The 12,778-nt window shown below is 43.4% G+C and overlaps 2 protein-coding genes across 3 annotated transcripts in view; both read left to right on the top strand.

Annotated features, from left to right (window-relative positions):
- Positions 1–4,560, top strand: part of LOC123369735 (cytosolic phospholipase A2 zeta-like) — a 35,981-nt gene extending 31,421 nt beyond the window's left edge. The window contains exons 17-20 of the mRNA XM_045015656.1: positions 786–980; positions 1,389–1,555; positions 2,628–2,814; positions 4,041–4,560. Of these exons, the coding sequence (XP_044871591.1) occupies positions 786–980; positions 1,389–1,555; positions 2,628–2,814; positions 4,041–4,261 (770 nt within the window). The 3' untranslated portion in view covers positions 4,262–4,560. The remainder of the gene's footprint in view (positions 1–785; positions 981–1,388; positions 1,556–2,627; positions 2,815–4,040) is intronic.
- A 2,515-nt stretch (positions 4,561–7,075) lies between these two features.
- The window catches only part of LOC123368087 (cytosolic phospholipase A2 zeta-like), a 53,329-nt gene continuing 47,626 nt past the window's right edge, over positions 7,076–12,778 (top strand). The window contains exons 1-2 of one of the 2 annotated variants that reach the window (XM_045012577.1): positions 7,076–7,259; positions 8,088–8,187. The gene's annotated coding sequence lies outside the window, so the exon portion shown is untranslated. The remainder of the gene's footprint in view (positions 7,260–8,087; positions 8,188–12,778) is intronic. The other variant, XM_045012581.1, reaches the window with a different exon arrangement.

Genomic DNA, 12,778 nt, shown 5'->3' with positions numbered 1-12,778 from the left:
GCACAGAAGTGCAGAGAGGTTAAGTGGCTTGTCCAAGGTCATATAGGAAGCTGATGGTAGATCTGGGAATTGAGTCCCAGTCCTGTATCCAAACTACAAAGAGAAGAAGGAAGATCCAGTGGTTAGAGTGTTAGCTGGGGACTTGAGAGACCTGAGTTCAATTCCCTTCTTGGCCATAGACGTTCTCTGTAACATTGGGCAAGTCACTCTGGGCCTCAGTTCTACATCTGTGCAGGGGGGATAATAGCACTTCCTTTTCTCAAAGCAGTGCTGTGAGGATAAATACATTAAAGACTGTGAGGTGCATAGGTATTATGGTGATGGGGAGAGGTCTATAAGTACCTTCAATAGGCAGGTAGAAAGACCATCCTTTCTCTCACTCTGCATTTGTCATACCACAGTGTTAGGTTTCACTACACTACTTCCCATTTGTAGCCATAAGAAATATTGTTGTGAATGTTCAGTATTTCTAGTGACTGTTGTCTCCATATGAGAGCATATCCATGATCATATGCCAAGTTTTCATTGGCATCAGTTTGGAATGGCTACATGACTCATGAGTGAGATTTGAAAGACATCCTAAATGATGAAACTTCAGTATAGACTCAGTTAATTTGGATCTCAGACTAATACGTTTTTACAGTGCCCATATATGTAGGGGGAAAAACAGTCATATGACAATAGTTTGAACTTTCATTTGTGAAAAGATTAGTATCTTGAAATGCTAGGCTTCAATGAGCATGCTTTTAAATATATTCTGATCTTTGTCATGGCTTGTGTTATAGATGATTGCCAAAGATTCCATGTTCGGGAAGCCACTCGGTTAAAGACTCGTCTGGTTATACCAGGGGGACCCTTATTACAAATTTTCCAGGATTTCTTCAAGTCCCGTGTCACCTCTGGGGAAATCTTCAACTTCATGCAAGGCTTGTACCTTCACAGGAATTATGTCAACAACAGGAATTTTGTAGCCTGGAAAGGTAGCCATTTTGAAATAAATCAGACTGTGTTTTGAATATTCTGTTAATATTTTAAAAGCATGCATAACTTTAGCATTTTGGGCCAAATTCTTTGCTAGTATAAGTTTGGAATAGCTCCATTGAAGTCAGTGGAGTGCTGCCAATTTACACCAGCAGCAGAGAATTTGATACAGTCGGAGAACTTGTTGGCTATGAAATAATATCACCCAGCTGGTGATACAGACCTGTTTTCTACTTTGCTTCTGGAATATCCAGAGTGCAGGTCTGATTTTGGTGTGGGAGTACAGAACATGTATTAGAAGTTTCTCCCTAAGGTCTCAGTAATTGTTTCATTTCCTCATTTCCAATGTTTCCCCCATCTTATTGGTAACTAAGGTGATTTTTTTGGGGGGCGGGGGGGTCTGCTAGGTACACACCTTGATGCTTTCCCCAACCAGCTGACTCCCATGGAAGACAGCCTGTACTTGGTGGATGGTGGTTTTTCAATCAACTCTCCCTTTCCCGTGATGCTCCAGCCAGAAAGAGATGTAGATGTCATCCTGTCATTTAACTACTCTTGGGATGCTCCATTTGAGGTGAGCAGCATTAGACAGGGAAAGAAGCATGGAAACATACATTTTTCATGATAACATGGATCAGTCCAAGATGTTTGAATAGAAAGTCTCCTGAAGTAGGACACATTGTAATAACTCTAAGGTCACTCAAGACTTCAGTTGTCAGACCAGGCAATTCACTGTGAACTTCATGTCACAACATGAATTTCATACATGGAACTTCACAGTGACAATGGTGGTAAAATGCCAGTCTTTCTACTTAAAAAGCATAGGCCCCTAAGACTTTACCTAAAGGTGAATCTCCATTAACAGTATAAGACTTGTGGCACACCATTGTGCATTCTTATTCCATTTAGTAGAATGCACTGTTACGTGGGAAGATGAATGTGGCAGTGATTTTTTTTGTGCTAACAGTAGGCTATTTGTGCTGTATACAAATGTATGTTCACAAAATATTACATGCAGCTAGTCAAATTCAGTAATATATATATTAAATGATTCAATTTTAATTTGTAGTATATTTTAAGGGACATAATTTATTTCCAAGTATTTTTATTTTTATTGATTTTAATATTTTCCTTAGGACCATCAAGTCTAGTTGCTGTTCAAAATATGTCTACAGAAACTGAGCTCCATCAGATTCAGTAATAAAATCCTAATATTAGTCAACACCTTATTTTATTGCCAGAAAAAGGTGACAGCAACACAGTGTATTACTCGTCTACGAGTCCATCATAGGATATACTGTTAACTTTTCTTCGCTGTAATTTTTTAATTTTAATTATGAAAGCATTTTATTTGTTTTTAGTGAAGTGAGAAATCTGAGTCCAATCCTTCCAAGTCTAACTATAGGTTTGGCTATGTAAAATGATAGTGACAGACTAACTTTTCTGTTATATTATGAAAGTGTTTTTAAAAAACTTGCTAAATGTAATAATACTTAATATTTGCTACATAACCTAAATTAATTATGAAAATTGAATAGTTTATAGTAGTGCCATAAATATAATGTTAGAAGGAAAATATTCTCTATTTTTCTGTTTTCTCTGGGTAAAACAGGACCTAACGTTTGACTTTTGTTCTGTAACCACAGGTTTTACAGTTGACTCAGAAATACTGTGAAGAACAGGAAATCCCCTTTCCACAAATCATCTTGAGTGAGGAAGATGAGAAGAAGCCAAAAGAATGTTACATGTTTGTGGATGATGAAAACCCAAAAGCTCCCATAGTGCTTCACTTCCCACTGGTGAATGATACATTCCGGAAATACAAAGCACCGGGTAAGGGAATGTGCATCAAGATCCTTAAGATTAAGGTATTCAGGTATGATTAGCCAGCTAGAATGTGAGACTGGCTGAACTTTCCTAACCATGAAATGTATGCAGTTATAGCTGTATTGGTCCTAGGATATCAGAGAGATAAGGTGGGTGAGGTAATATCTTTTATTGGACCCATTTTTGTGGGTGAGAGAGACAAGCTTTTGAGCTTACACAGAGCTCTTCCTTGGGTCTCGGACCTGCCCTGAAGAATAAAAGATAGAAAATATTATCAATAAGAGATACTACCTCTCTCACCTTGTCTCTCTAACCATAAATTATCACAACTTTCCCTTACCTAGTTCCCTGCAACCTATTGAGCTCTATTACTTTTTTACAGAAAGAGCAACAGAAGTGTTTCATTTTGGTGAAGGGAGGAACAGGGCTGTCCCAAAAGCTATGTAAAGTGTGGGGGAATCTAAATAGACAATTATTTGCTCCTTTATGAACCAACCCCTTCTTTACCAAGTAGTTCTGCCACATGTAATGGCTAGATGTAGATGTAGATGTGAACTAATATTTCTGGGGTTTATCCTGATGGTGTGATGGTCACTGTATTTGCATTATAAAGAGGTCTGAAATACAATCAGTTAGCATTGCCTCAAGGATTATAATTTAGGAATTCCCAGCCATTTTTCCACCTGAGAACCTGAAACACCTTTCATAGAACCCCATTACTCATTTTAAAATCAAGTTTAGTTACAACAGAAGGCGTGGGGGCCTTTTTCTATATTATGGTAACACATGTTAAAGTCCAAGTAGCCCTGTCTACATTAGGGTGTTAAAAACATGTTTTAAAAACACACCTGTTATCCTAATGTGGGCGGCCCCTTCCAGGAAGAATTAACTTTGTTACCTTGAAGTCAGGTTAGTATTTCTCACCTCAAAATTATAGCTTAATCCTATAGTGTGCAATACTGTGATTTAGTGCAACAAAACAATTTTTTTCTCTTTAATCTGTGTTTTTGGAGGGTGGTGGCAGTATGAAGTGGAGATGGTACTTTGGCTCAAAGTTTGAAAGCTAAAGTATTGTGACCCTACTCTGAGGTGCTGAAATCTCTTCTCATGCAATTCCCGACTAGGAGAGTGAGCAAAAGTTAACACCTGCTTAGTTGATCTGTGACCTTCATTGGTGATTCAATGAAAGGGTTCTAGTACGACTTTCACAGTTTATTTTTCTCTGGTTGCAGGAATAGAACGTGAGTCAGAAGATGAGAAATCCTTTGGTGATTTTGTCATTGAGGGAAAAGACTCTCCTTACCGCACGCTAAACTTCACCTTTGAGCCCTATGACTTTGACAGGCTGGTGGAAGTGAACTGCTACAATGTTCTGAACAACAAGGACATACTCCTAAAGGCCCTAAATATGGCTCTGAGCAGGAGGAAGCTGAAGAAGGGCAATGGGCAATGAGAACCTTCTTGGCATAGGACATGGATGGACTGCAATGCACCAAAGGAATATGGTTCAAGTAGTACTCCTGAGGGAATTCTGTGCCACTGTGCATGCATAATTAATAAGCCATGCATATTTTAAATTTTTTATGCAGAAAAAAGCTTTTTCCGGAAAGTTTCTGCAGTTGTGCCTTTTCCCCATCAGAGAGCACTGTGGCGATAGAACAGAGCAGCAGCTCCTGGCCAACTAGGGAAGAGAGAGCACCTGCAGAGCCTTCTTCACAGCACCTGTTGTGCCAGGTCAGGAGACAGGGCTATGGGGAGACAGACAATGTGGGGCTGCTGTGGCTCAGACAGGGGCTCATAATGGCTAGTGGGGGAGGACAGAGTGGGGCACGGGGTGAATGGGAGTGCAGGGTCACGGGGGGAGGCAGGTGCAGTGCTACATGGGGAAAGGGGGTGGGGATGCAGGGCTACATAGTGACAGGGAGGTGGCTGAGTTGGGGGCTCAGAGACATTTGGGAGGGGGTGCAGGGCCACATGGTGATGTGGGGGAGTGGGCATCTGAGTGGGGGTGGAGAGACACACGTAGACAGGGTGTGCAAGGACACATGGGGACAGGGGCAGATGTGCCTGAGAATACAGATCAGCCAGGGTCTGCATGAGGGAAGCTCCCTAACAATCACTTCCTGTCCTCCCCAAAAAACCTGTTCCATACTTTTCCCACCCCTACCCAACAACCCTCCAAGTTTACACTCAGGCTCCTTCCCAGCAATTTACTTCCCTCTCCCTCACCTTCTCCGTTACCCCCAACCCCAAGCCTTTGCTCTGCTTCTGAGGGGTGCAGGAAATACAGTTATGTATTGTAGTTTTAATGAATTATTACTCAGAGTTATGTATTAATATCCCTAGTAAGGAATCTATTTCTCAAAAAAACATTTTCTGAATCTCTTTTGTTTGTTGTCTGTATTGTTACAGACATACTTGCTGACAGGTATTTTGAAATAAATGACCAAAAATAATTGAAAGTGGTGTGATTATATTGTGTTATCATGACAAATAAAATATGCAGAATTTTAAAATATTGTGCATAGAATTTTTAATTTTGTTTCAGAATTTTTAATTTTTTTGGTGCAGAGTTCCCCCAGGAGTAAAGTAGGAATGCTGAAGGGTAAAGTAGCTGCAAGCCACTTTCATTTGAGTGGGAGAAGCACAGTAAATTCCCTACATTTCACACTGAAGTCTTACACTAGATATGGTGTAACCGCCCTCACCCCCAAACAAAAAAACCCACAAACCCCCCCAAACCTCTTTTGTACTCCACTACAGTTTGTAAAACCCAAAGAGATGACAATAGTTGTAATAAAGGTAATAATTGGAGATATACCAATTTCCTAGAACTGGAAGTGACCTTGGAAGGTCATTGAGTCCAGCCCCCTGCCTTAACTAGCAGGACCAATTTTTGCCCCAGATCCCTAAGTGGCCCCCTCAAGGATTGAACTCACAACCCTGGGTTTAGCAGGCCAATGCTCAAACCACTGAGCTATCCCTCCCCCCTTTGTCTTTCATTGCCAAATGTTCAGTACTGAGAAATCAAACTAGATGTATGTTTTGAGGGGAAAGGAGTTCCTCTCTTGATATTCAGCACAGTCACAGATGCATCAAAGTTCCTGCTGTGCAGGGTGGTACAAATGCTTATGTGAGGTGTAACAATCCTGATCTGATGATGCATGTTTTTAGTTATGGGCCTCTGGGGAGAAGAGGATGCTGAAGTGTGGGTGATGTAGACAAGTGAACACTGGGGACTAGATTGGTTAAGGCCACAAAACTCCTGTATTGTGACCCATCTAGGATTTGAAGCCAGGTTGCCAGAGGTGAGTTGTTAGTAGAAGTCCAATCAGGAACTGTGCCGAGTCCTGGAGAAAGATCCTGGTTTGTTGGCAGACACTCCTGTGCTCAAGGCATGGATAAAGTGGGCACATTCCTCTACACAGCCTAACTCAGTCTATGCCAGAGTTCCTTTTAAAATCTGCTGCATGTAATACATCAAGTGTTGATTTTGACTAATAAAACACCTAGATGGCTCGGTCCTAGCAACTTCAGAGACGGTCTCTCCCCTTGTGATACCAGAGCAATTGCTCTAACTCCTCTCTAATGTATTTGGGAAGGCACTGGGAGTTCTTAGGAAAGGATCTTTGACTCTGGAAATTGCTTCCTGCTGCTGCTGCAACTTGGCTCACCAGAACCTGGAATTGGTGATCTTCCGATGCTGCAAGAACTCATCGGTTTGTTTTCCTCAGACCTTTCCTGAGACGGAGGAAGGGAGGCTATTTTTCTACAGAAGGGTAGATTTAGGGAGGTCTATTTTGTTTTAAGATATTTGGGTCAAGGCCTTGTTAAGAATTTTATTTTGTTAGTGTGTGTGTGTGTGTGTGTGTTAGAGGAATAGTGTGATGCAGCTAGTGCTTGAGATAGGTGCAACTACTAAATGTAAATAAATAGAATAAATGTGAACTGCTGCTGTTATATTGTGGGCAGTGCCAGGTTTACAATGGCGCCAGTGGCTCCATGGAGCCGGGCCCATGCTCAGAAGGGGCCCCGGCCTACTCCACTTGCACTGCGCCTTGAGACCTCGCGCCTCCACCGACCCACCACTTGCTCCTCTTGGCCTGCCTGCCAGCTCCTCTACGCCCCTTGGCCCCACCCCCTTGCTCCTCTCTGCCCTCTGGCAGGACCCCAGTGCACCTCGCTCCAGGCCTGTGGGGCCCTGCCTGTCTCCCTGGAGCTGAGCTGCCTGGGACTGGTGCAGAAGCCTGGCCAGTCTCTGCCTGGGGGGGCAGACAGTGTGGGGGGTTGGCTGGGCCCCTCCAGGCTCTAGAGGGAGTCCGGCCGGGGCAGGTCTTGGCCTGGCTGATCACACCATTCCTGAAGGGACAGAGCAATTCCCGGCCCCGGGACCAGCCTTGGCTGCACTGCCAGCTCAGCCCAGCAGACGCGGTCACCTCCCAGCAGGGCTGGTGAGTGCAGCCAGAAGGCAGGGCATGAGGGAGTGGGTCTCTGGGGAGTCTTTGGGGTGTGTGCTGGGCTGTGACGGGGTGGGGGAAGGTGTGTGTGTGTGTGTGTTGGGGCAATAGGGAGTGGGGGTTCTGTGGGGGGTGCTGGACAGTTGTGGTGGGACTGTAGGCAGGGGTAGTGGTGTGCAGGGCGCTGAGCATTTCTGGTGGAGGTCGGGGGGGGCGCTGGTCATAGGGAGTTGGGGGTGGTGGTGGGTCGGGTGGGTCTCTGTGGTGTGGCATGGGCCAGCCCCCTGAGGGGAAGGCATGCTGTCATCACAGGGCCACTGTGCATCTGGCAACTAGTGGTTTGTAAATAGTGCCCTCGCACTGGGCTGGACGAGTGGAGCCGCCCCTGTAATGCCATGCCCCTGGCTGGCCCCTTGGTCTGGGGACTGACCTCCCTACGCCATGCTCCATTGCCTCAATGGGGGCCCACAAATATGTTTGGTGCCAGGCCCACAAAAGTTTAATCTGGCCCTGATTGTGGGGTGGAATTACCTCATTTTGCAGAGAATTTTTAAGATGTGACTTTCAGGGCACATCTAATCAAAACGAAGTTTTTGGGGAATAACCACTATTCACATGTATGGTGTTTACTTTGAACTGAATGTACTGATTGTGTATCTGAACTGTCATGACAGAAGTTTGATGTCCCCATTCAAAGCAGACCATAGTGTAGTTGTAACTTTTCAAGAACATTTTGCTACTTCATTTCTATAAAGAAAAGGATATTTTCTGTATTTCCTTTTAATTAAACAAAAAGAATTTTGCTAACATGCCGCTTCTTAGGCCACAAGGCTGAAGTGGAGGGTTTTTTCTTTACTGATTGATGCTTGTTGAACTTAAACTGGAGGAGAAAGATCTATCCTTAAGTGCCTTCTGGTCAAAGGTAAGTAATAACAGTAAATAGAATAATACTTAGCTCTTAGGATAATACTTTTCATCAGTAGATCTCAAGGCCCTTTACGAAGAAGGGTCAGTATCATTATCCCCATTTTACAGATAGGGAAAGTGAGGCACAAAAGGGAAGTGACTTGCCCAAGATCATCCAGAAGGCCAGTAGCAGAACCAGGACTAGAACCTGGGTCTCCTGAGTCTCAGTCCAGTGCTCTGTTCACTAGGGAGTACTGCTCAAATATAATATAATTATAAAAATATAATCAATCTGCACTCCAGGGGTCTTGCTTTTTAGAGTTCAGAGTACTAAATAACTGCAGTTCTGAGCTGTTAAACTTCCTTCCTACCAGGCTGCATCCTCAACTCTTATGTCCTTTTCTCCAGCTGAGGCATGATGAGAATCACCAATTCAGTGCTACCTCTTTTCATTATTTCCGATGCAGAGTGGCTGTTTTCTTTGCAGGATTGGGAAGTCTATCACGTTTTTTATCGTCAATTACTTTAGAAGATTAATTTTATTATTGTTTTCTGCATATGATTATACATATTCTTGACAGGGCTTTGAGAAAGCCTTACATCCAGGTTAGGCCTTGTGATGTTTGGCTCAGGGAAGGCAGGATACTTCCCTCTCCAAACTGGACCTTTTTCTTCCTTTGCGAATCTTAAATAAACCAGTGTCTGTTTCTTGCAGTTTTCTCTTTCTCCCAGCAGGTGCTCAGGTACCATGGTGAGGGGGGATATATATAAACCTAGATTGATATAAATGGGAAGGCAACAAGTACTCTCCTCAAAGCTAGGTCTCCCCAGGCTTCCTAAACACTTCACACACCCACTCTCTGCTCCAGAGCAGCAGGACTTCATGTCTGAAGCAAGGGTCCTTTATGCTCCCGTTGATCAGTAAATTAGCACATAAGCACTTCATGTAGGACTCCATCACATTTTTGTAGGAAGATAAATCCTTCTCTGCAGACCTTGGGCTGCAGAACACACTGCAACATATACTGATAAGCTGTCCTGTCTCTTTAAAAGGCTTCCTGTTCTGCAGGAAGAGCAACTCTGGAACTGGGTTATTCAGTAGAATTCACCCTGCAGGGCAGGAGAGATTTTAAAGGACCAGCTGTACTGTGTACAATTCTGAATCTTTGTAGGTTGTCTCGGGGGGGGGGGGGGGGGGGGGAGACATCAATGATGCAGCATATGGGTATGTTCTAAATATAACTTTTATTTATACCAGCATCCCAGTCCTGGCAGGTGAATGGGGACAAAGAGCATGCAAGCAATCTCTTCTCTCAGGAATCCCAGCTCAGTTCGCAGAGAGCAATTATGCTAGAAGAATTGACTATACATAAAGGCAGAGAGCAAACACTGCTGCTCACACAGCTCCCTCTACCCGGAACCTTGCATAACCCAGACTAACTGTACAGCCAATACCAAATATTTGCTCACACACTATGTAAGAGAACTTGAAAGACTGTAATAGTGCCACCTGATGACACCTCCCATAACCATAGGAAACCTGCAGTTCTTGATGATTCTCATTGTCCCTAAAAGATGATTTGATTTTAGTAAGGCTTTTGATGTAGTCCCAAATGACATCCTTGAAAGATAAACTAGGAAAATGTGGTTTAGATGAAATTACTATAAGGTGGGGGCAAACTGGTTGAAAGAGCGTGGTCAAAGAGGAGTTATCAATGGTTTGTTCTTAAACTAGGAGGGTGTACCTAGTGGGGTCCCACAGGGGTCAGTCCTGGGTCCATTACTAATCAGTATTTTCATTAATGACTTGAATAATGGAGTGGAGAGTGTACTTATGAAATTTGCAGATGACACCAAGCTGGAAGGGGTTGCAAGCACTTTGGAGGGGACAGCATTAGAAGCAACAGGACCATGGCAATTTAGAGAATTGGTCTGAATTCAACATGATGAAATTCAGTGGAGCCAAGTGCAAAGTACTATACTTAGGAAGGAAAAAGAAAATGCATAGCTACAAAATGGGGAATAACTGGCTAGACAACAGTGTTACTGAAAAGGATCTGGGAGTTATAGTGGATCACAAATTGAATGTGAGTCAAAAATGTGATGCCGCTGCAAAAAAGGCTAATATCATTCTTGGGTGTATTAATAGGACTGTTGTATGGGAGATATTGGAGATAATTGTCCTGCTATACTCGGCACTGGTGAGGCCTCACTGGAGTACAGTGTCTGCTTCTGAGCTCCACACTTTAGGAAAGATGGGGACAAATTAGAAAGGGTCCAGAGGAGAGCAACAAAAATGATACAAGGTTTAGAAAACCTGACGGAGGAGGAAAGGTTAAAAAACTGGGCCTGTTTAGTCTTGAGAAAAGAAGACTGAGGGGGGACCTGACAAGTCTCAAATATGTTACGGGCTATTGTAAAGAGGACAGTGGGTTTTCCATGCGCACTGAAGGTAAGGCAAGAAGTAATGGGCTTAATCTGCAGCAAGAAAGATTTAGGTTAGAGAGTAGGAAAATCTTTCTGACTAAAAGGGTAGTTTAACTTTGGAACAGGCTTCCGAGGGAGGTTGTGGAATCTACATCACTGAAGGTTTTTAAAAACAAGTTGGACAAACACCTGTCAGGGATGGTCTGGGTTTACCTTCTTGAAGTCCCTTCCTGCTCTACACTTCTATGATTCTGTAGAGGCCAATACACTGCAGTCATTCTGTGTCTGTATATTACAAACAGCTAGTTCGGGCATCAGGATCCTGATTTTCCTTTCTTTATATTGCTCCCAGGAATTTGAGGAAGGGATGTTATAAAACATTGCTGTTCAATGTTAGATACTGGCAGCATGCCAACAGCACTCAGGCTGCCTTAGGAAGTAGAAATTGTAGTACTAGATCTGTACTCTGGTAAATACCATAGGTAGAGCTCTGTTTACTCTATGATCCTAAAGCTGCAGAACTTGCTGTGGAACCTCATTGTGACAGTTTGGGTATCAGCATTGTTAACTATCTCCCTTCATTCATTCTGGAGACTAATTCAGCTAATGTGCTTATGGCATGATCGCTCATTCCTCGACGAAAACAGAAGCCCTCGGAAAAAGAAGCACTAGTTGGCATTCATAAGGTAGGGGAACTTTCACCCCATATTAATATTCTCACTCATGCATATGGGAAGTGATACAGAGGTACAAAACAGGAAAATCCCAATTTTTTTTTTAACTGTCTGGGAAGGGCTTTGAGCTAGCAACACTACCCCTTTCCCTGTCTGTATGCCCTGGCCTTCTTTACAGCAGTGGAAAATAAACAGGTTTGGTAGAGCAAGGGACCAAGGTAGGAAATCAGACTGCAGGAACCAGGGGATGGAAAGCCATTTTATTTGGGCACTCATTTGCTGATGGGCCCTTAATCTGTCACCACTGGTCCTTGCTAATTAGAGCAGAGCTGTTGGTATGGGCTCCTTTGTTGCGTGTTTGTTTCATCAAACCCACAGCAACAACAACTGTTTTAATATGTTGTATTTATTTTTTTTAATTAACTGTTGCAGACTATTTGTGTGTATGTATATGTATTACACATATACAAGAATAAGTTAAAGGAACACTAAGGTTGTAAAGACAAGCACTCAAAAGTTAAGAAATGACTAAATAAAGGTTGCCCATGAAATCTTAATTTGGCCCCCTTGTAAGTGTGCATTATAATAGTCATTAATGACATGATCTCATTCTATTTTTTTCCTCACATGACCCCTGCCTCATTCAGTGCACTGGATGGATGGTGCTCATTTAATGAGCTGCTAGTCAACATTTTCTTTTCTCATTATTCAATGAGTGACATCAGATCTTATTTACTGCACAGTGTTCAAACCCTGTTCTGAAGACAGAATGAATTTCCTCATGGCTTTTTTTATGGTAGTCGTCATTGCAGTATCAGAGTGCTTCACAAACATTATTTGATTTATCTTCACAACACCTCTGCCAGGCGAAGGCTATTGTTATCCTCATTTTACAGGTGGGGAGCTGAGGCACAGAGATTAAAGCCAAAAGTGTCCACTAAATTGGGTGCCTCATCTGAGATGCCTAGGGACCTGGTCTTTTAGAGAACTTAGCACTATATATGTTCAATCCACAGCCCCCATTGACTACAGTTGCAGCTGTGAGTGTTCAGCACTTCTGCAAATCAGATCCCAGGGTTTCCAGTCAGGCACTCAGGAGAGAAGAAACACAATTTGTGATCACCTGTGTATAGTTTGGTTGAAGTGATTTGCCCAGCATCAAAATTCTGTGACTGAAGCAGAAATAGAATCCAATGATCTAAGCCAGCATTGAACTGAGGGCCTGGGTGGACCCTGCGGCTCTTGGTCATTGCATGGGTCTGCCTACCTTGCATGTGCCCTGTCTCCAGGAGGTGAGGGCAGCCTTGCCTCCTGCTTCTCTTTCTTTCTTTGAGCAGGTCCTGTGGGTGGCTGCTCCCTGCCCACCCCGCTAGAACTCACCATTGGGTCCCTGTCCTGCCAGCCTCTCTGGCCACCCTCAACAGGCCACCTGTGCCAGCTGCCCAACATCCAGCCGGTCTGCTGCTGAACTGTGCCCAGTGAACATCTGTATGTGATCTTGCTTCA

This window comes from Mauremys mutica, chromosome 4, assembly GCF_020497125.1.
Source record: "Mauremys mutica isolate MM-2020 ecotype Southern chromosome 4, ASM2049712v1, whole genome shotgun sequence".
Lineage (NCBI taxonomy): Eukaryota > Metazoa > Chordata > Testudines > Geoemydidae > Mauremys > Mauremys mutica.
Note: the sequence above shows the minus strand (reverse complement) of the source record. Positions and strands in the feature narration are given on the sequence as shown.